This window comes from Staurois parvus, unplaced genomic scaffold (genome assembly GCF_062004578.1).
Source record: "Staurois parvus isolate SC_StPar_1 unplaced genomic scaffold, SC_StPar_1.0 ptg000013l, whole genome shotgun sequence".
Taxonomy (NCBI): Eukaryota; Metazoa; Chordata; class Amphibia; order Anura; family Ranidae; genus Staurois; species Staurois parvus.
The window spans coordinates 5,035,893-5,058,845 of NW_028317809.1; the positions used below are offsets into that span (position 1 = coordinate 5,035,893).

At 39.4% G+C, this 22,953-nt stretch overlaps 1 protein-coding gene across 2 annotated transcripts in view; it reads left to right on the forward strand.

The window, feature by feature from the left end:
* INTS10 (integrator complex subunit 10) overlaps positions 1-22,953 on the forward strand; it is a 55,146-nt gene that overhangs the window by 28,165 nt on the left and 4,028 nt on the right. The window contains exons 9-17 of one of the 2 annotated variants that reach the window (XM_089675311.1): positions 1,941-2,074; positions 3,840-3,993; positions 5,209-5,291; positions 5,414-5,569; positions 7,947-8,055; positions 10,952-11,031; positions 13,366-13,528; positions 14,866-14,959; positions 20,252-20,329. In XM_089675311.1, the coding sequence (XP_089531437.1) occupies positions 1,941-2,074; positions 3,840-3,993; positions 5,209-5,291; positions 5,414-5,569; positions 7,947-8,055; positions 10,952-11,031; positions 13,366-13,528; positions 14,866-14,959; positions 20,252-20,329 (1,051 nt within the window). The remainder of the gene's footprint in view (positions 1-1,940; positions 2,075-3,839; positions 3,994-5,208; positions 5,292-5,413; positions 5,570-7,946; positions 8,056-10,951; positions 11,032-13,365; positions 13,529-14,865; positions 14,960-20,251; positions 20,330-22,953) is intronic. The other variant, XM_089675315.1, reaches the window with a different exon arrangement.

The following is a 22,953-nucleotide window of genomic DNA, read 5'->3' on the forward strand; positions in this document are numbered from 1 at the left end:
CAGGTGGTTGGACAGGATCTTTGTGTATTTTAGGAAGAATATAAAGAACAGGAAGTTTAGGAACTGTGGGGCATAAAAAGGCTTTTTCTTTTTTATTTAAAATTTGGTTGTTATAGCTCCTGTTAATTATGACCTTGAGTAACTTATAGCCTGACATAGAGTCCCTAGGGGTATATGTAGTGGTGTCACTTAAGATCTTATTGACCTCCATTATGTAGTCATTTTTGTTTAAGATCACCACCCCCCCTCCCTTGTCAGCCGGCCTAATCACCAAGTCCTTTCTCTCAAGCAACAATTTGGTGGCTTTTACATCCCCAGAACCATCATATATGCGTTTAGCAGGTATATTCCTTAGGTCTTTGCTATGCAGAGCAATACAAAGCAATGTGCTGGAGCTGACGGGAAATATCTGTATTGTTTGCATAAAGGTCTCTCCCCCATCAGTGATACTCGGCGATCGCCAGGTGCTGGCGGGGAATCACCGCCCGGGACCTGGTGATCAACAGCTGAGGACACCAATGGCTGCGCGGGTAGGGCACGCATGCACCCCTTACCCGGATATGCAAAATCATGTGTATGTATATATATATATGATTTTGCACAGCCCTGCCACTCTGTAGCAGCATTTCTGCTATAGGGCGGTGGGAAACTGGTTAACTCCATGTTTTTGTCATCAGTGAGTTTTTTTATTTTATGGCGAGAGGTTGTCTCTGCTGATTAATTTCACCTTTTGACTTAGGTTTTAAGAAGGTGAATGTTTATGGAACTTTCCATAATGATTAGGAACTAAAGGAGTGTGAAACGTGTCGATTAATGTTCCAAGAGCTGTGTGTTTCTGTCTTTTTATGTCTATGGAATGAACAGTAAAGATGTCTGCTGTTTGTACATTGGAGTGCTGCCACCTTCTTTTTTATGCTCTTTGATTGTGGTTGCGGACCGGGCTGGCACACAGACACATCCAGCAGCATGGGATCCGCAAGTCAGCCTTGAGCGGTGTGTACCCTGTATGCTGTTTCCCTCAAACTACAGGAAGGGCCCTATAAAAGGAAAGGTATTGTATTATATCTCCACTATAAAGTTTCATTGCCATTCATATACATAAACTTGGATATCTGTTCCCCAACTTTTGTAAAGGTGGTGAACAGCAAATTGTTCATTCCCCTAGTTGCTAACAACTGGTTTATTGCAAAGATACAGCAAAATATATTGTGCCTTGTATTCTGATTACACACAGTTACTCCAAGATTATTAGCATCCTTACTGCATATAAAAATGTAGCTTCCTCCATGTACTGTTACCATGTATAATTTTCTCAGTGTGTGTGTGTGTGTACACTCACCAGCCACTTTATTAGGTACACCTGTTCAATTGCTTGGTAGCAAACTGGTAATCAGCCAATCACATCGCAGCAACTCAATGCATTTAGGCATGTAGATGTGGTTAAGATAACTTGAAGTTCAAACCAAGCATCAGAATGGGGAAGAAAGGGGATTTAAGTGACTTTGAACTTGGCATGGTTGATGGTGCTAGACGAACTGGTCTGAGTATTTCAAAAACTGCTGATTTACTGGAATTTTCACACACAACCATCTCTAGGGTTTACAGAGAATGGTCCAAAAAAGAGAAAATATCCAGTGAGCGGCAGTTGTGTGAACGAAAACGCCTTGTTGATGTCAGAGGAGAATGGGCAGACTGGTTGCTCTGACATTCAGATGGTAGGGTCAGAATTTGGTGTAAACAACATGAAAACATGGATCCATCCTGCCTTGTACCAATGGTTCAGGCTGGTGGTGGTGGTGTAATGGTGTGGGGGATATTTTCTTGGCACTAGAAAGGTGTACCTAATAAAGTGGCTGGTGAGTGTATGCATGTATGTATGTATGTCATATTGTTAATTTCCAGATGCTCCTTTTTTAAATGGAATGTCTTTTCCTCCAAAGGACCAAACACTCCAAGCCAAGTACCCATTGTCCTCTTGGAAGATATTCCAAATGTTTTCAGTGAAATCGAACTTGGTTCTGGCAAGCACATTCACAAAAGAAGAAAACTTGCAGACAGTAGAGAAAAAACAATGGTATTTCTAATTATTCTATCAGTGTATTGCACTGACAGTTTATTGGATGATCCTGTGTTGTTCTTTTGCAGTTCAGCCATTTTGAGGCTTGCAGATAGGTGTAAAAACAACTTGCTACATTACCAGAACCTTGTGAAAACCATCCATTTAGAGTGCGATTTGTTTACTTTGTTTATATAATATCAGGCTGTGGGTTAAATGCTGTTTGCCATAGCAGCTGTTATTTTAAGCAATAAAAGTAATGAGAGATAAAACAATAACTGTCACATGGCTTATAATAACAATCTTTATGGTAAACATTACATGCTATATAGCTTTGCATGCTAATGCTTATAGAAATCCAAAGAACTGCATGCTAGCAAATCTGTGCTTTGAAATACAAAACAAAGAATACTGTGAGTACAGCACCACAATACAGTAACTCCCTTAAAACAATTGATACAATCAATAATTTTATTAAATATCAAAAAATACTCAATATAAAAAAAATTTAAATCAGGTCTGTGTTATTCATAGACCCTAAAGACCGCTCTTATAACCCCTTACCCTCACTTGGCTAAAAACCTATATATGTACAACGGTTAACATATCTGCATAATATGAGTTTCTGTACACATATCATGAGCTTCCCAAAAAGCAAGGCTATGAAGAAGCAATTGTGCACATCTAGATACTTCTCAGGAAAAGCCTTTCATGTATTCAAACACAGTCGCCAAGGTAAAAACTCCATGTAAATGGACAGTCACAAAGGCACAACTAATTTTCTGCATGTGATACAGATAGGTGAGGACAATTTATACCAACATCTCTACAGTTGAAGTAGAACTAAAGGCAGAACTTTTTTTTTTTTAATTTTGGATCGAGTATGCGAGGGTTATAACTCTTGTCATTTTTTTGGCCATCTGTGTTTCATTGGGGAAATTTCCTTTCACTTCCTATCCCATAGCCAAAAAAGGGAGTGAAAGAGAAGAGGGAATCCTTCATTGTCTCTGAAATAGGTGTCCCCATTGAAAGATTCCCCTGCTATTCTTGCTCTGGTGAAAAGATTTTCTTTAACTTTTAATAGAGCGATAACGATAAACATTACAATTATCTCCATCAGGGACACAGACAGTAATAATAACCTGACAGGTGAGTGAAGTCAGCTTTTAATGTGTTTAAACTAAAGCTGTTATATTTACCTATAAAATTTATATTTCCCGTAAATTTGAATAGTATTGATCTACATCAGAGGTCTCCAAACTTTCTAAATGAAGGGCCAGTGTACTGTCCTTCAAAACTTTAAAGGGGGCCAGACTGTGGCCTGCAGGAGTTGAAAATGTCCTGGTGTCAGTGGAAGTAAACATTGTCACATCTTTGGTATTCGGGGGAGGAATAGTGCCCCACCATTGATGTCAGTGGGAGGAATAGTGCTCCATTGTTGATGTCATTGGGTACAATAGTGTCCCATTGATGTTGTCAATGGCAGGAACTATGCCCCATTGCTACTTAAAGTAGGGGAAATAATGCCTCAAGGGCCGGATAAAAGGGCCGCAGTTTGGAGACCACTGATCGACATCAGTCCTAAATCAGTTTTCTTTCATATTTTACAGTTTTATAAAATGTTAAGTTGAGAGTTGAGGTTCCTTCTGCTCTTTTGAACTGAGGTGTGAAATAATATCCATTGTAGTTTAGATTTTGTGTACGATCAGAAAGATTTTACATGGTCATATATGGTTGTCTATGTTTTTGTTTAAATGTACGCATATGTTTTGTAAATTCACAGAGCTCAGATGATGAAGATCTGTCTGGAAAAAGTCGAAGTCGCCATGTGGTTGTTAACAAAAACGATCTTTCTAATCCTAATGAAGTACTTGAAAGCTTTAAAATGGCAAGAGAATGTTGGGATCTTCTGCACTCTTCAGATGCCCTTGACAAAGGTACATGGCTTTTTTTATTTATATATATATATATATATATATATATATATTTTAGAGCTGAACTCCAGGGAAAGGAAAGGATTGCCCCCACATTGCATGCATTCAAATGGTCTGAAACTCAAAATAAAAAATGTAATATATTGTAGCTTACCAATCATTTAGATATAGTGGCTGCATTAATTTTTCTTTTTTTCCCTCTGTTTTCACCTGGTGATCTGCCCAATAGCACACTTCCTGTATTAGAGTACCACTACTCTGGATGAAGGAGCACAGGGGCACTTTTGGACAACAGAACTGTCAGTCTAAGGGAAAGGTAGTGACATATGGACTAGCAGATTTAGATTGTCTAACAAATTAAAGTCAAACTCCCACCTAACCCTTTATAATCAGTTACAGCAAACAGTTTCTTTTTCATTTGGCATAAAAAATTTACAGAAATAATTAAGAACTGATCGTTGTAAGCACCCTTGTCAGTGGTAAATGGTTTGTTTCATCTCTATAACTGATGCATTCTGCTGGAGAGTTTGTTTTGTTGAAAAACAGACTCTTACAGGATGGATCACCAGATGAAAGTGCAAGAAAGCAAGTCTAAAACAGAAAACAAATCCAGTCATCAAATCTAAGAGTTGGTAAGCTGCAATATAATAAATGTTTGATTTTGGCGTTATTGCTGCTTTAACTGTTCGTATATTTATTGGGGCCTGGGAAAAGTAGGTTTACTTACCTGATCCTCTACTTCTGCAAGACCGGTCCCTGCAGCAATCTTTTCCCTGCGATTTGGTGGTCCACTGCCCTCTTGATGTAATCAAGACTGATGCAGGGCCCATAGTGCAGTAGAGCAGTTAATCCTTCCAGTGTTGGGGGAGCCCCACCGCAAGGGAGCTTTTCTACTGATCCTGGCATTTGAAGGATAAGCCCACCTTTAAAAACAAACATTCAATGTCAATAAATGAGTTTACTTGCATTTAAACCCTAATAGTAATTTGTTTCTTTTCTTTATGCCAAAGTTTTTGTGTTTATTTCTTTTTGTATGTATACGTGTTTATATAAAATCTTTATTCTGAAATTCTATTATGTTTCTTTTTTGGTACAGACCTACTTGACAATGTTGCGCAAACTGGTTTGTGCTTTTTTGTAGTCACTTTTACTGCAAAAGAGCTTTACAGTGTAATACTGTGTTTCTGCAAATTGTGCTTTTTTACTTCCTCTGATTAGAGTTTTCCAGAATTTGCTTACCATGGAAGACAGACACCTGGCTGTGGTTAAGGATCTTCCTCACAGATATGGTTATTTATCAGGTAGGTGAGTTCTTCCTGAAACAAGAATAGACATTTGTCAGGGTACCAGAAAATAAAACCGTTTTCAAAACCGGAAATGATGCACTCCAGATATATTTGACTCTTGAATTATTTTACTGTAGGGACAACATAGAAAAGCCATCATCAGTCTTCACCTTATGGCAGCTCTGCAGGGACCTCACTCACCATCACAGCAGATTATGAGTCAAGGAAGCTTGGAGCAGCAAAGGTCACTAATCCAGCTTGCTGTCTGCCATTTTGCCATTGGTGAATATAAGGTACATGCTCCCAAATGACTTCATTCATTTTCTTCTACAGGTTTTTTCTGAATAGTGCTGACAAAACGGTTTTTGGCTTCTAAGCAGTTTACATTATAGACTTAACCTCCCTGGCGGTATTCCCAAGTGTAGCTCGGGGTAAAGTTTCAGTACCACAAGCGGTAACCCCCGAGCTACACTCGGGCTTACCATGCGGCGCTGCTCCGGGATCCCTCGATCACTTACCTTGTCCTGCGCTCCCGCGATGTCCCTCCTGCAGTGTCCCCTGTAATGTCCTCCGGCGGATGCCGGCATCTGTCATCTGGGTTCCATCCCCTGCGGGCGTTGGGACGTACGGGGATAGAACGGCGGGAAATTTGAAAATGACAAAAAGTGACATTCACTAAAATCACACAGTATAATATCACTGTATCAGACCATTTCACATACATTTTGTCCCTACTGCTTTGTCCTGTGCACTGCCGACATTTTTACCGTTCTTTCTGCCTGGAAACTGAGAAATGTCCATGGCGTCCAAAAAGCGTCCCTTTAGGTCAAAATCAGTTTCAGACCAGCTAAAGAACAGCGATAGTAAATTAGAACTACTTGCAGAATTGAGTGATAATGATTCGTGGGGAAATTCGTCATCAGACACTGAAAACGATTTTGCGACTTTGCTCAGTGATGTGCGAACTTGGCGCTATATTTCAAATTTCAGTGTTTTTGGTTTGATTATATTATTGAATTAAATTTATTATAATATATTTATTTTTTATGATTATTAAATTATAATTTATGATTTCGTGTTTCAAATTTTAACATACCCGGGATGTTTACTAGACTCTTGTTCGGACAGATTTCAGTGAGTTATTCCTAAAAATTACAGGCCTACAATAAAAAAAAATACATATTTCCATGCAAAAAAAGTACCGTTTTGAGCACAGAAATATGGACATAATCAGACCACTAGGGAGGTTAAGTGTCCTCTTAACGTATTTGTAATGTTAAAGGCATTGTACACTTTCAAATGTATTTTTGTTGCCTTACAGTATCTAGGTATTAGTGTGGTTGTATTCTCCGTGTCATTTGTTTGCCTTACCTTGTAATGATGGGCTCATACAGTATGTTATGACTGCAGTTTGTAGTGTCCTCTTTGTTATGACTGCTCAGTTCCTCTTTGTCTATTATTTCCACAGCTAGCCTGTCCCTATTCTCCAAAGGAATAAGACCGCTTCCTGTTCCAGGTCACGCAGAGTACAATGCACGTGTTGCCATCAACGCTATGTCACATCACAAACATGCGAGGGCTAATGTAATAAAAAAAATATTCCAGCTGCATTGTGAGCTCTTTGTACTCAGCCTGTTTGTGACTGTGTCAGATCCAATTATTGTTTTATCACCTGGAGAACACTAGACTGAGAGACCCAGGGATTGTGGGATATGTAGCTTCTTTACAGGAAGTTCAGTTCTCATACTACAGACCGGGGTCATGCTTTAACCTGTGCAGTGCCATGCAACATGCCTCATGTTTGCACACAAACAGATACCGCTGCCTTCGTAATGTGAACAGCTGCTCTTCTGTAGGCTGTATGTACAGACCTGCAAATTACACCATGAAGCTATATGATCAATGCACATCTTATGCAGGTGAAAAATGCGAGGTGCAGATAGGAAGATTATAATTCCTCTAAAGTCAAAGTTTAATCTGCTTATATTCTGCCTTCCCTACCCCCCCCCCCCCCAATCACTGGGTTTCTGTGCTTTTCAGTGCAGTGCATGGAAATCATGGCTGGTGGGAGAGACCAGCAGGGTGCTGTACATAGTTTTCAAAAAGCATGACAGCACTCTGCCTCAGTACCTCCTTTCAGTAGTCCTCTGCCCTGATGCAAGCAGTGGACTGGCTTTGGTAGGGATTAGGCAACTATAAAAATGTCACGATTGGTGGATGTCAGTGTGGAGGAGTGTTTGTTCCTAAGTAGACTGTTTTTGCATGTAGTGCTCTAGGTAACACTCACATGCGAGGCTGTGCCTCTGTGATTTGACAGAACTAAAATTCAATGAAGGGCAGGGAGAGTCAGTCTGGGGAGGAAAAAATTGGATGATGCTGGGTGTCTTCCAGCCAGGAAATTAGCAGACTTTTTCGACTTTCAGTAACTTATAACGCACACAATGAGACTCTCAATAAACAATTTGAGTCCAGAAGAGAGGAGTCTATACAACTCTGCAAGACAGAAGTGAAGGCTGAAGTTCAGCTTTAATGCCACTGTGCAACTACTCAAGTCAAGGAATGACATGCTGGGATATATGGCCATATTTGGTTTGTGTACATTTCAGATGAATCAAGGTCACAGACCTGAATATTTTCATTACATCAATGGTATTTTTTTTTTTGCCACAGCTCACATGTGAGAAAATTCTGGAACTGATGAACTTCATTGTGCCCCCACCTCAGGAGACTTCCAAACATAGAGAGGAACAGTCAAAAGTCAAGCCGAAATCTAGGAAAGGTTTGTATGCACATGCTTATATTTAGGGCCCCTTTACACTTGTGCGGTGCACTGCAGTTCATTTCCACATTCATGATAACGTTCAGTATTTTACACTTAGGCCTCATTTACACCATACGTGTAGAAAAATTGATGGAAACTGACACGTAGATTTCATTTGCAGAGACATCAGTTTACATGTGCACTTCAAGAACACAGAATGCGTGCAGAAAAACTGACGTCTCTGCACCATGGTGTGAACGAGCCTTTAAATATGTGTTGCATTAAGGCAGCATATTGATTGGCTATTTGGAGTGACGGAATGGCTATTTGAAATCTGTCACATTTGTCACAGAGATACGCACACTGCATTTTTGTGGTTTAGGCTCAAGCTCACGTGAAGTGATATTAAAGGCTACATTTGTTTTTTATTAAAATAAAAAAAAGTTATACTTACCTGCTCTGTGCAATGTTGCACAGAACAGTCCCTTAACTCTTCTTCTGGAAGTCCTCTATCGGCGTTGTCTGCTTCTCCCTGCTCAAAGTGCCTCTTTAGCAATCTGAGTGTTATGGGGGCACTAGAGCAGCCTTTCTCAACCATGGTGCCCTGAGGTTTCTTCAGGGGTGCCTTGGCAAAATATTTAAAAATTGGCCAAAACTTGTATACAAACCAGCGGGTGGGACAAGTCTGCCTGTTAGTTACACAAAGCCACAGGTTTTCATTGTGCACCATTACAACCTTCTAGCCGCCAGAGTCCTGACAACCAATGACATCATCAGTTGATAAGGAGGATGTCAGCTGCCTGCACAGCATCCTAGTTTGACTCTCCCCTGCCCCTCTCCATCAGTGCTGGGGTCACATTAGCTCAGTGATTGAGAAAAACTGAGGGAGAAGAGAAACACTGGAATATTAGTCAGTACCAGTGTGCAAAAGTGTATTTGCTTTGGAAGAATAAATCACCTCTAATGTTGGGTGTCCTACATGTGTGGGTGTTGCTGTGTTATATAAAACTATTAGAATAGCTTTTCACATTTTGCTCCCTCCTCACACTTGTACTCACAGGAGCAGGAGCCTATGGCTCTCCTGTGAATCCAGGAACTGAAGAGAGCGGTGAGAGGAGCTAGGTGAGTGTTTAGGGATGGAGTGGGGAACTTTGTGGCATTTGACTTCAGAACCACATTAATTCTTGCATAATTTTCTACAATACTAGTGATGTTTTTGGATATGTGTAAATCCTGAAAGGTGTCTACCTCATTCACTCTCAAACACCACAAGATTTAAATCATCGCCCCCATAGATTCAAATATAATACCACAATATGTTAGAATGGGAGCTGCTACTATTAACCCACTGCAAATTATTATCCAAGATGTGATAAAATTAAATATAATAAAATATAAAAATTAACCACAAATAATAGCGCTACCCTTAAAGAAATTAGTAAATCCACCACCAAAAGTGCACTATTAATTAAATCATAAATAAATAAAGAGTCCTCATACAGTCCATTCAGTAAAGTCCACACATCAATATTGCATATGATCCTCTCTAAGCTGGAGAGAGCTAAGCTGCGGAGTGTTGGACACACAAAGATATGCTGGTTATTCACCAGCTTTTGGTGAGTGTGCATTCTGATGGGGTGTTAAAGCACTGGATTTTGCACTGGTGATGGAAGGCTTCATAGCTTCATTTACTGAGGATCATATGCAATATTAATGTGTGGACTTTACTGAATGGACTCTATGAGGACTGTTTATTTATTTATGATTTAATTAATAGTGCACATATTTGGTGGTGGATTTACTAATTTCTTTAAGGGTAGCGCTATTATTTGTGTTTAATTTTGAAATTTTATTATATTTAATTTTATCACATCTTGGATAATAATACTAGTCATGCACCGGTATATCGGACGCTGAAAAGTATTGTCCGAAAATGGGGTAATTGAAGTTTTGCCGATAAGAAAAAACAAAAGGTGCCGTTAATGATAACTGACTTCAGTGCAAAATTGCGTTCCATTGACTTCAGTGCAAAAACGCCCCCTAGCGAGTTCAATGCAAAATTGCGCCCCTTTCACTTCAATGCAAAAACGCCCCCTATTGACTTCAGTGCAAAAATACTTCTATTTAAAAGAGAAGCACAGCCTAAGCTCTTTTGGCTGTACTTCTCTTGTGGATCCCAGGAGTGCAATTCGTATTGCACTCCTGTGACCCGTTTTTCACTGACACCTGGCTCAAGCCCATTGTCGGTTGACGTCACTCAGCCGGTCCAGGCTGGAGATGGATCCCAACTTCAAAGTCAAGATCCACCCTTCTGGAGCAGCACCTCGCTTTGCCTCTCAGTGAACCACTCCAGTGAGCAATGGGCGGGCAGAGCAGCCAGCGGTGACTGACAGTTACTGTTCTCTGCTCAGAGCGGCTGTGGGAACTCAGCAATCAGTGGTCATGTGATCGCTGAGTTTTCACACTTAGAGCCGATGGGGGACAGATGCGGCATCGAACTGATGCTGCATCCACTTAGGTAAGTATAATTGGGGGGGGGGGGGGAGTCCACACTTCTTTTTTTAAGTTTTTAATTTTATATATATTTCATTTTCTGTCCAATTTTTGTGTGTTACTTTCAATAAAAGTTATTTTATGTTACTGGATTGTATTTTTTTAAATTCATATTCAGTTAAATTCATTATATTAATTAAAAAGTCAAACGTAATACAATTTTATATATATATATATATATATATATATATATATATATATATATAAAAAGTATAAATAACTTTTTTTTTGAAGAACTGCCCAATTCCGTTTCGGTATTTCATTCTGAAATTTCGGTCCAGAATTTTCATTACGGTGCACCCCTAGTACTAAAGTTATTTGTACACACTTCTCAATATATTTTCTTATTTTTGTGTTTTAGCCTGTGACCTCAAGCTGTTACCCTGTGTTAGTAAACATGTAATGCCTTACTGTCTTCAACTGTTGGTGGCTAGTGTCAAGGTGAGTTCACCACATATGTAAAAACACAAAGTACTGAACAGCACAAATGGTAGATGCTCTCCCTCTTTGACTATCAATAGTGGAAGCGACAATTTTAAATACAATTCTTGGGTTGCTACAGACCAGCTTTAAAATGGCGGTAATAAAAATCTTTAAATTTTTAAAAAATATTTTTCATCGTTCTTTTTATTGGAATTGTTTTTAAATGAGTATACACAAATAGTAAAACATATAAATGTGGTGCTGCAAATAACAAAAACAATTATTAAAATTAGTACAAACACATAAAGTGAATAAAGAGTCCACACATGAGAAGTCCACATATGTGAATGAAATATGAAAAAGAATAAGCCCCTTTAAGGAACGTCTATGTTGTCATAAATACCTAAAAGATGGTCAAGAAGATGAAGGAAATCCACCATCACCTAGGTGAGCACAGACAAACACATGTGAAAGGGATCAGGAACAACACTGCAGCAAGGAGCTGTCTTTCTCTGTTCAATCTATGAAGGTAAAGTTTGGAGCTCTACCAGTGTCCGGATCATAGGGTGCTTCCATTCATCTAATATTGGGGGCCAGTTTGATCCTTTGACGGTATTAAGCATTCAGATCCGTGGCATACGTTTGGATTCTATATTGTGCAATTTGACCCAACCTTAATTGGGGGTCAAGTTTATCTGGTAAGAGGCAGAATTTTTCAGGTGTTGGTGATGGTGGATTTCCTTCATCTTCTTGACCAGATTTGAAGTACTTATGACAACGTAGATGTTCCTTAAAGGGGCTTATTCTGTTTCATAATTCCTCCATATATGTGGACTTCTCATGTGTGGACTCTTTATTCACTTTATGTGTTTGTACCAATTTTAATATTTTTTTTGGTTATTTGTAGTGCCGCATTTGTATGTTTTATTATTTGATATATTGTTGCCTGCAAAATTAAGGTGGCTGCTTATTCTATATTGATTGTCCTATTATCAGGGGGTTTTATATATATTATAGTGCTGGATTTTATATTATATTTTTTCTATGGACAAATAGTGCCTAACAGAAAAAAAAATTAACCAATATGATAAGCTATTAAGGCATATTACTGTAAATATTAATTTAAACTGTATTCATATCTAAAACTGTTTTTGTTTTAGATAGAATGTAGAAGATTAGAATGTTTTGTTTTTTTTTCATCAAGAAGGTTTTAATAAACAAATTCATTCCGCTTTAAGATAATTTGTTTAATAAAACTGAATACACTGGGGGTGGTCCCAGCAAACTTCTGGGGTCCAAATCTACCACCTCACATACCATGAAAGCGCAGCAGCTAGTGCTGACAGCCACGCCAGGCATCCAAAGCAGGAGCCACTTTTGCAGTCTGTCAGTTCAGAGCAAGGGAGGCTGCTCCTGCCCGGCTCCAGACACATGACCCAGCTGAGGAACGACTTCCATTACTCTAAACTGCTCTAATATGGTAAGTATGTTTTATGGAAGGCAAGAGCTGTATTGGGGGGACTGCATTGGACATCATGACGCTAAGCAACAGGCCTCCGCCGCAGCATAGGGAAGTGCTGTCTTCCAGCGAAGTAGAGGATTGGCTAAGGATTAGTGCATTTACTCTCCCCTAGAATAAACTAACTGTTATCCCTTGCGGTGGGGCTGCATTTTCAGATTTCCCAGAGTTGAACTGTAGGTTTCTCTGACCCCTGTGCTCTGTGCGATATGTGCCCAATATTTAAGCCTCTCCATGGATATTTGCCCAATACATTACCTACCTTATTCATAAAATATAAGGTTGCACTGAGTAAATACAATAAATATGTCAAGCCTTTAAATTGAATGTGCCCGTAAAGTGACAACAAACTATGGTACCTGAAATTGTCCATAGGTGACGTTTAAAAGCTTTTACAGTTTAGTAGTATAGAGTTAACAATGACTGATGAAGATTTATTGCTCTCATCCAGACATTGGAACAATATGCAACGTGTAGCGCAATCATCGTTTTTTGTACATGGGTATGTTGGGGAGGGGGAGTTTTAAAAACATTTTATTTTGAAACTTGACTTTACTGCTGTCACATAGGGTGCCTGAAGCCAATATCCCTTGATGTCGGGCAGGGAAGATGGGTGTTGTATATGGCGGGCTGTGTTCGTAATCAGGGCATTACTGGCTAAACAAATTTAAACACAAGTCCTGGCTGCTATATCAGTATGTTGAAAATCCTGTTCTACCTGCGCTGTTAAAACCGGTCATATTCTTGTATTTAATAAATAATATGATTATATGTATTTGTGTATATTTTTCAGGGTGTTCAATATTGGCTTTTTGTATTTTTTTTTTTCTTAGCTCAGAGCATTTTCTGATAATCGGGATGACATGGCTCTGGGGCACCTTATTGTGTTACTGCAGCATGATTGGCCCAAAGGAGAGGTCCTATTCTTAAAAGCCATAGGGAAGATATGTCTGCAAGGAAATTTTCAGTATGAAAACTTCTTCAACTACATCACAAGTATCCTTTTACTAATGTACTTATGTAATAGCTGCTAGCTTGATTGCTAGCTAGAGTAATTGCTAACTCAGCAATTTCCTCAAACAGGTCTTACAGTAATACCCAGACAACTAGCAGCCATTTTGACTTATGGCATATATACTGTTCTATAGTGGACATTTTATTTATTTTTTGATATTTTAGAAGGGAGACGTAATGGTCAAAGTAATTTCTTAGCATCATGAAAATGTCATTCAGATGACTTTTATGAATTGTAAGTAATACAGTATGTGTGGATTAGGTGAATAAATTGAAATATAAATAATCCCTTGATCTATAAGGTGCTGCCTCACACTTGTGCATATTTGTGCAGGTAAATGCATGATATCTGAGCCATTAATCAATGTCACTGGGACTGCATGAAGAAAATTGTGTGTTGAGTGCAATTCAAAGGACTACAATGGCAAAGATCTGCTCATGCATTTTGCATATTGGTTAACATGCATTTAACCAAACTTAGTGTATCTAGTCGTCTTTCTTCTTGGTTGTAGAACACTATCGAACATCAGCTCTGCAGAAAGGGATCCGATAGGTGATTGCATTCACATGTGTATATTCACTGCATTTGGGTAGAGGATTACTAGTAGTAATCGATAGGGATCTTTGCTTATAATCCAAACTGTATGCCCACTCATTCCACTTAGTAATGACCTCGTGCTAAGACTACAGTTCACTGTATGCACAATTATTAGGCAAGTTGTATTTTTGAGGATTCATTTCATTATTGAACAATTACAGTGCTCTCCGTCAATCCAAAATGTTAATAAACCTCAAACTGAGAAAGTAAAAGTGAGGTTTTGGCTTTTGTAGCAGAATATCTATGTGTGCACAATTATTGGGCAACTGTTAAGTGTATAATTATTATGCAACTAACTGAAAAATGAAAATTTTCCCATCTCACTTGTTTTTTTCATGTCTTGTTTTGAGTGACAACTCAAAATTTACATAAATCTGTTGAAAGAATCTGTTAAAGTAGAAATTGTTTTTAAGATGTTATTATTTTTTATTAGGATCATCTGTGAGCAATCAGTATAGAAAGTATTGTTGCCCAGAGTTAGAATTTTGTAAAATTATTTCGAATTTTATAAATGCTTATCATTGAGAAAGAGAGCTCTTATTGCTAGCAGCCTTTCCTCTAGATTCACATTAACACGGTACCAGTTAAACAGTTGGCATGCAGATAAAAAAGGAAAATTTAGAGCATGTTTTACTAAATGTTCTTTTTTTTTTTTTTAAACTTTTTTTTCTTTTAAAGACAGTACTAAACTGCACAAAAATGTTTTCCTTAATATCTTCAGATATTGATATGCTTGAGGAATTTGCATATTTAAGAACACAGGAAGGGGGTAAGATTCATTTAGAACTAATCCCCAATCAAGGAGTATTACTTAAGTAAGTATTTACTTTCTATTGTTGATGGTACATCTTTAGACTACTGCTTGTTAGTATTGTATCCGTTATCCTTTAGTAAATACAGTTCCAAATCCACATTTCCCTACAGTGCTATACATGTGTTAAACATGTTGGGTAGAGTGCAGAGTAACATGGAGTAGTGAATGAATTAGGCCAATGTAATTTAAATGAATCAAGCTAATAAAGTGCAAACATGAATAAATGTATGTTTGAACACTGACTAATGAGAAAAAGGTATCAAAGGTCATTATATTCTGAACTGTATATCAAATAAAATGGCTTTAATGGAATTTTTATTTAATCCTTATATTTGCAATGGAAGCCTTTGGGCATATACCTATGCTATAATACGAGCAAGGGGGTAAAGGATAAATTCAGCTTTGGTAACATGTTACATCCAAATTTAGGGTGTCACATGATACCAAAGAGCACCTGCTTGCTCCCCTCCAATCCCCCACTGTGACAGCGGGTGGGGAATTTTTTCCCTGCACCTGCTGTCACAATTTAAAAAGAGCGTGGCTGTGCAGGGCTCCTTCCATATGGCTGCATCATTCATTCACAGGGTTCTGCGAATGAATGAACAACTACCATCTGTCATTGCGATACATGCTTGTAGTTCTCACTAAATTGCGAGGGCGCTGGTGAGCGGTCATTGATCTTCCTGCTCTCCAGTAACTGTCTGCCCAAACAGGAGGTACGGGCAGACAGCTGTACTGAGATTCTGTGGAAGCCTGACATTGCACCTGTGATCTGTTGATTGCTGGTGCAAAGCTCTGCAGGCTTCAGGAAAAGAAAATTAAATGCACATTTTTTTTTTTTCCCTGCAAAAAAATGTGCATTTAATATTTTTTTTTTGTGAACTTAGGCTTTAATATAAGCTAAGTTATTGCATATTGCAGGGAAGCTTTCTAAGTAGCTTTTGCTGTAAAATGTGGACTTGTGACTGTTCATATTTTATAATGGATGGGGTTGATATATAATTTGTATAATCAACTGAAGTTGTATCATTTACTTTTGTTTGATTATATTTATGTAGTTAAGGTTGAAAAAGACCCTTGTCCATAACATTTAACCTGTTACTAACTCTTGAGAGTTTGGTCCAGACCAGAAACTTATTGGCACCTGTGACCAATTTTGCCTCTCAAGTTGGGGAAAGAAATTGTCATGTACAGTTTTCTGGATAAAAACTGTGCTATCTGTAGGGTAGCATCAGTGTTACCTGAATTAGCCAATTTTTTTTTTTTTAATTGGTGCCATTATTCCCTCTGGTATCCAACTGTGTTTTAAGACATTCCACAACTTTAAGCGATTCTAAAGGTCAATTTTTAAAAATGTTTTTGGTTTTTTTTTTTTAAATAACAATCATGTCTATACTTACTGTGTGCTGCGGTTTTGCACAGAGTAGCCTGGATCCTTCTCTTCTCCAATCCCCCACAGGCTCTCCTGGCCCCTCCCTTCTGTTGGGTGCCCCCACAGCAAGCAGCTTTGTATGGGGGCACCGTGGCTTGACCCTGCCCCCTCTCTCTTCTCATTGGCTGACTTGCTGTGATTGACAGAAACGGGAGCCAATGGCTTCCGTTTGCTGTCTCAGCCAATGTGGAGGCAGAGACCCAAGACTTCGTTGGATCGTGATGTGGCTCAGGTAAGTATGGAGGGGGCTGGGGGCACTGCTGCACACAGAAGGTTTTTTACCTTCATTTATAGAATGCATGAAGGTAAAAAAACCTTCATCCTTTACAACCACTTTAATTACTTTTCTGTAAAACCCGCTCCCATACCAGTGATAAAATCACCTTTCCTTCACATGCAACTGATGTTCCCTTGAACTTTTATTCCCAAGGACTGTACAAAGGACATTTGCTAAACCTTTATGTTGTCCTTTATATTTGTGCATGATAATTACAATCTAGTTAAAGCGGAGCTCCACCCAAAAGGGGAGGTTCTCTTTAAGGACTGCTCCCTGTTAAGGATTGGCACCTTGGGGGAGGGGGTACCCGAAATTGACAGGTACCCTCTCCCATTTCCACTGCGATCGCCTAGGCGATCGGAAACGGAAGTTGACCTCCAACCTCCCCCCCTCCCCGTAGTCTTCTGGGACACGTGACAGGCCCCAGAAGACTATGGGACCATTCAGAAAGCGCAGCACTACTCACGCATGCGCAGTGGGCACCCGACTGTGTAGCCACTAGATGTTACAGCCAGGTGCCCACACTGAAGATGCCAACACCGGGAACACAGGACAGCTAGTGAAACGGGCTGTGGGGGGGGATAGGTGAGTGGCTAATTTTTAAAAGTCAGCAGCTACAGTTTTTGTAACTGCTGACTTTTATTTTCTTACATTTTCACTGGAACTCCACTTTAAATCACATCAAAGTCACCTGTTTTCCCAACCTGAACAATCTCAGTTTTTCTGACCATTTGTTAAATGAGACCTCAGTTTATTAATTTGATGTCCCACCATTTTCCCTTTCCAAATCCTCTATCTTCCTATAGTATGGTTCTTAAACCTTATTTTATGTGTGACATTGCAAGTGGTTTATAGTGATCTCTAAGAATCCTTTTATGGAATAGCATGATAACAAAAATATTCTAAAAAAAAAAAGTTTTTTGTTGTGCTAAATAAACTCGGGGGTAAATATGTCTTTATTTTAGTTTATCTTGAGAGCACATTAAAATCTCCCTAAATTACTTTTACATATCATAAGCCAGGTTCTGTGACTTGTTATTCACACCTGACTTCACAACTTTAATTTTACTGTTTGCACTTGAAATGTAGTGCAGCGCTGAGATCTGCTGCCTCTCTGCTTTGCTTGAGGTGTGAGCTGTATCTGAAACGGCTTGTCTGACTTCTCAACTATAGAGTCAGTGGGTATTGATGTAATGAATGTTTACAACCTCAAATTGTATGTATGATATTTTCAATTATTTGGGTCCCACTGCAAAATAAACTTTTTTAAACTGTAAGTTCATCTTTAAAAAAAAAAAAAAAATTATGAATGCATATCTTTTTTGCATGTAAAAAATGGGCATTATTTTTTTATTAGGAGTCCGTAAATCATTGCACCCACAGTCAGCAGATTGTGGGTGCAATCTCAGGCTACTCCAGACTGTGATTGCAGCTTTCTGCCTGTACTTTGTATGGGCAGGCAGTTACTGAATTGTTGGAAGCATCAATGAACTACTTAGAGCACTTATCAGCGCCCTGGTAGTTCATTGAGAACTACAAGTTGTCAGCCGCAATGGCTGATGGTAACTGTAGTTCTCCCATCACAGATCTCTGTGAATGAATGGCATGGCCACGTTTTGAAAAAATTGTGACAGTGGGTGCAGGGAAAAGATCCCCGGCCTGCTGTCACAGCGGGGGATCGGGGGGGAATGTTGGTCTGCTGCGTCAGTGACATGTTACACCCTGAATATGGGTGTAACATGTTAGGGAAGGTGAACTTCTTCAGTTGAAGTGGAAAATGGCTTCTGCTTTAGTATTTATAATCCCCATGGAAGCAAATACATTTTGTTGACTTTTTCAGTTTTTGTTGAGCTTTTCAGTACTTTGTAACTAAAAAGATATATGTCACAACCTAGGCAAATAAAACAGATCATTTTCAGTGAAAACCGCATGTCAAATTGATGACTGGGCTAAAAGTGAACCAATTCCCCCATCCACGCATTCTGAGGTCGATGCTGGAATCCTTCCTGCTATGTCATTGTATTCTGACAGTGGAGGGGTCAGCTGGACTCCTCCGCTGTTAAAATACACTGACCACTAGGTTGCAGTGCTGATCGAACTAAAGTTTTCCAGCAAGCCAGTTCATGAGCAGTCAATTAGTGGAGTGACTGCTCTCGAAAAAGACAGGCCATTGATGGATCAAAATTTGCGCGGTCCCTATTGAACTGGCCGAATTTGGATCCATCTATGGCCAGCTATAGAGATATAGGCTACTGAAGATATGTTAAAGCAGCCCATTCAAATAAACAAGCTGGCAATGCACCAGAATGGACAAAATCAGACATGCAGCATTTTTGCTGACGCGCCACAGCACATAGCAGTGCATTTATTGTGGTGCACTGCCTTGTATGTATGTCAGAGGTGCATTTGGTTAATGCATTGGGCTGCCATTGATCTGAAATGGGACAACAATGTACTAACATGCATTACCACAACTCTGAAAGGCATGATGCCCTTAGGCTAGATTCACACCTTTCTGCCCCAGTGCATTGCGAAAATGCATGTCGTGCTGTGGGAGCCTAGTCAAATAAATGGGCTGCCACCGCATCAGAATTTCTTGAACAAAAAAGGGACAATGGTGTCTTTTGGCACACTGCAAAACAGGTGCGTTGTGGGTGCTGTTTAGAATCCGCGCTTTACCTGTAATGTGCAAGTGTGAATACAGCCTTGGTTCACACCTACAGATGTGAGCGAGCACAGGCGTGTTGGGCAGCCTGTGTATTTTAATGGGCTGCCATGTGCACGAGAAACATGGAAAAGTCCCTGACTCTTCCCAGAATGCACCAGACTGAACTGCAGGGTGCTATGTCACCATGCAGTTTGCTGCACGCATTTGTAGATGTATAGGACTGCCTTTAACAATTAATGGCACTGCCTTGTATCTGCTAAATGGCATCGCGTTTCTCTGCATGTCAGGAAAGCATGTGACTCTGTGCATCCTTGACACGCAAAAGGTCTGAACCTAGCCTTAATCTTGACACCTTATCTTGAAGTCGAGCAAAGCTGTTCCTTAGGCTGGCCATACATTATACAATTTCCTTGAGAAATTTGCTTTAGATTTACCAAAAACCATATAATATGAGGTCAAACTTAAACAACACTTTCAATTGTATCCAATTAGGCAGGCCCTTGCACTACATAGTTGAAGGTAAATCTAAAGGAAATTGGACAGAAAATTGTATAGTGTATGGCCAGCCTTACAGCCTATTGAAGCTTTCTTTTGGTCAGTGAGGGTACCGAGCACATTAGACCAGTAGGGAGGCTCGGGGTGGGCCCCAGCACATATTTTAAAGGAAAGGCAAAATTCTGTATACAGCTTCAGATGTATCTGGATCGACTGGTTGTTTTTACCTGGGGTTTTCCCTGAAGATAACCTGTTTTGTGGGGGTTTTTTCATCGTATGCTTAATTTGATTTCACCTGATTTGTGACTGGTTTACTTTTAAGGAATAATATGTGCTCTTCCATTTGTATTATGAAACATGTTCCAGTGTGATGTGTTTTGGCAGCTGAGGGATTTGAATGTTACTGTTTACTGTTTTGAAGGAGCTCTAGCACTACCCTGGGGCTGCTGCAGCAGGAATTCATACCTGTCCTACAGGCCAGCCTAGCAACCAGTGACAGGTACCAAGTCCACAAAGCCTGCTCATGATGTGCTGTGTCCGTCAACATTTTTAATCACAGCCCCATAGTTTTTGATGTTTGTTGTACAGCATTTTGCCCATATATATATATATTTCCATTTTATTTTCTTGTTCTTCATTTTGAGTGTAATATTGTGACATTCAGCATTCTTCCCCATGAGCCACCGGTAATTTTGTTTCCAACTGGCAGCACTCTTACATCACATAAAACAATGAGACTCATACAGTATCTTTTAGAAAACAAATTCCCCACTTTGTACATGTTTGTAAATGCATGCAGTTCTTACATGAATTGTTTCATATCACATCTGCATGCAGCAGAAGGTATGCTTCTATTTGACCGATCCATTGACTTGTATTACACTCTGTTATTAGACCAGAAGTGAATGTGGGTCACACATATATAAAGTATTGTAAACTGTTTTTGCCAGAGCAGTTCTTACACTACAGATATGTATAAAGGATTTTATGACACTTCATAGGTACATGGGCTATCTTATGGCAGCCAAGGGACACACTACTCAGAAATAGCATTACTTATTAAAAAGAATGGTATTTGTTGCCCAATGGAAAACATTCAGGTCAGCTTCATGTTTGTGCATAGATTTGAATACAATCGGTTTCTGTACAGGTAGTTTAATAAAAAAAAACACAGTAGGGCCTATGTATCTGTCTCTTCTTACTGAGAAATGGAGTTTCCTTCCCTTTTGCTCCCATGAATGTTGGCACCTGATTGGTGGCTGTGAAAAATAACTTCAGTTCTTTGTAAAAGTCCTCTGGGACTGGGGGCCCTATGGAACCGCTCCCATTTTTAGCGTATCTAGGTGACTTAGTAGATATAGTAAGTTGTGATGCCAATACATACAGTGGATATAAGAATTCCACACACCCCTGAAAAAAATGCCAGGTTTTTGAAATAAAAAAACATTTTTAATCTGATTTATTTTGGCATGATTTTTTTTACAACTCCTTTAATGTGACTTATAGTATGTACAATTCAATTAAAAAACAAACTGACATTGTTTAGTGGTGGAAAAAAATAAAATAATGTGGGTTGCATAGATGCACACCCTCGTATAATTAGGGAGGTGGCTGTATTCAGAATTAAACAATCACATTCAGGGGCGGACTGACAACTCATGGGGCCCTCGGGCAATAGTGGATCATGGGGCCCCTGTGTCTTCGCCCACACCCAAAAAAGCCTATGAAAAAGCCAATGAAAGGTACCAGGGGCATCTCATGGGGCCCCCTACTGACCCCGGGCCCTTGGGCAGTGCCCGAGTGCTCGAATGGTCAGTCCGCCCCTGATCACATTCAAACTGATGTTAAGTAGTAGTTAATACACACCTGCCATCAACGGAAGTGACTGTTATTAAGCCCATATAAAGTTTGGCTGTTCTAGTTGGATTTTTCTGACATTTACTCAGCTGCCTCTTACAGCAAAAGTCATGATCCACAAAGAGCTTAGAAATGATCAGAAGGATCTCATTGCGGGATGGTACAAGTCAGGAGAAGGTACAAAACATTTTGATTGAATTAGATTTACCATGTGACACAGTGAGGATGGTCATCAACAGGTGGAGAAAATATGGCACAACAGTGACATTACCAAGAACCGGATGTTCCCCGAAAATTGATTTAAAAAGATGAAACTGGTCCAGGAGGCTGCCATGAGACCTACATCAACTTTAATGGAGCTGCAGGAGCTTCTTGCTAGTGCTGGTTGTGTTCTAAATGTGATGACCATCTCCCATATTTTTGTTTGTCTGGGATAAGGTGGCAAGACAGAAGCCTTTTCTTACTAAGAAAACATCCCAAGTCTGGCTACATTTTGTAAAAACCTACATCAAGTCTGGCGAAAGCATGTTATGGCATGATGGGTTCAAGGTAGAACTATTTGGCCATAATTCCAAAAAGTATGTTTGGGACAAAACTAAGACTGTGCATCACCAACAAAAACACCATACCTACAGTGAAGCATGGTGGTGGCAGCATCATGCTTTGGGGCTATTTTTCTTCGCTGGATCTGGGTTTTAGTCAAGGTGGAGGGGGGTGGAGGGACTTCTGAACACTTACAAATATCAATCAATTTTGATACAAAACCTTCAGGCCTTTGTTAAAAAGCTGAAATGAAGAGCAATTTCACCTTTCAGTATGATGACCCAAACAACTACTTTTCATCCTGACAGCAACCCAAAGCATACCTCCAAATCAACAAAAAAAATTGCTTTATCAGAAGAAGATCAAAGTTTTGGAATGACTCAGACATGAATCCAGTTGAAAATCTGTGGGGTGACCTGAAGAGGGCTGTGCCGGAGATGCCTTGACAGATTTAGAGCACTTTTGCAAGGAAGAGTAGGCAAATATTCCCAAGGAAAGATGTGCCTTAACAAAGTTTTAGGTGCTTCAGCAAAGCATTAGTTTAGGGGTGTGTATTTGTGTGACCATATTATTGTTTTGTTTGTATCTCCCTTCATTTTGCTTTTAGCTGAATTGCACGTTATATTCCACATGCGAGTCTATGCACATTGGTCATAAAAAATGCTGCTTATACAGCCATTTTGCTTTTTATTTTTTTTTCTTGGTTTATTTCATCAGGGAATG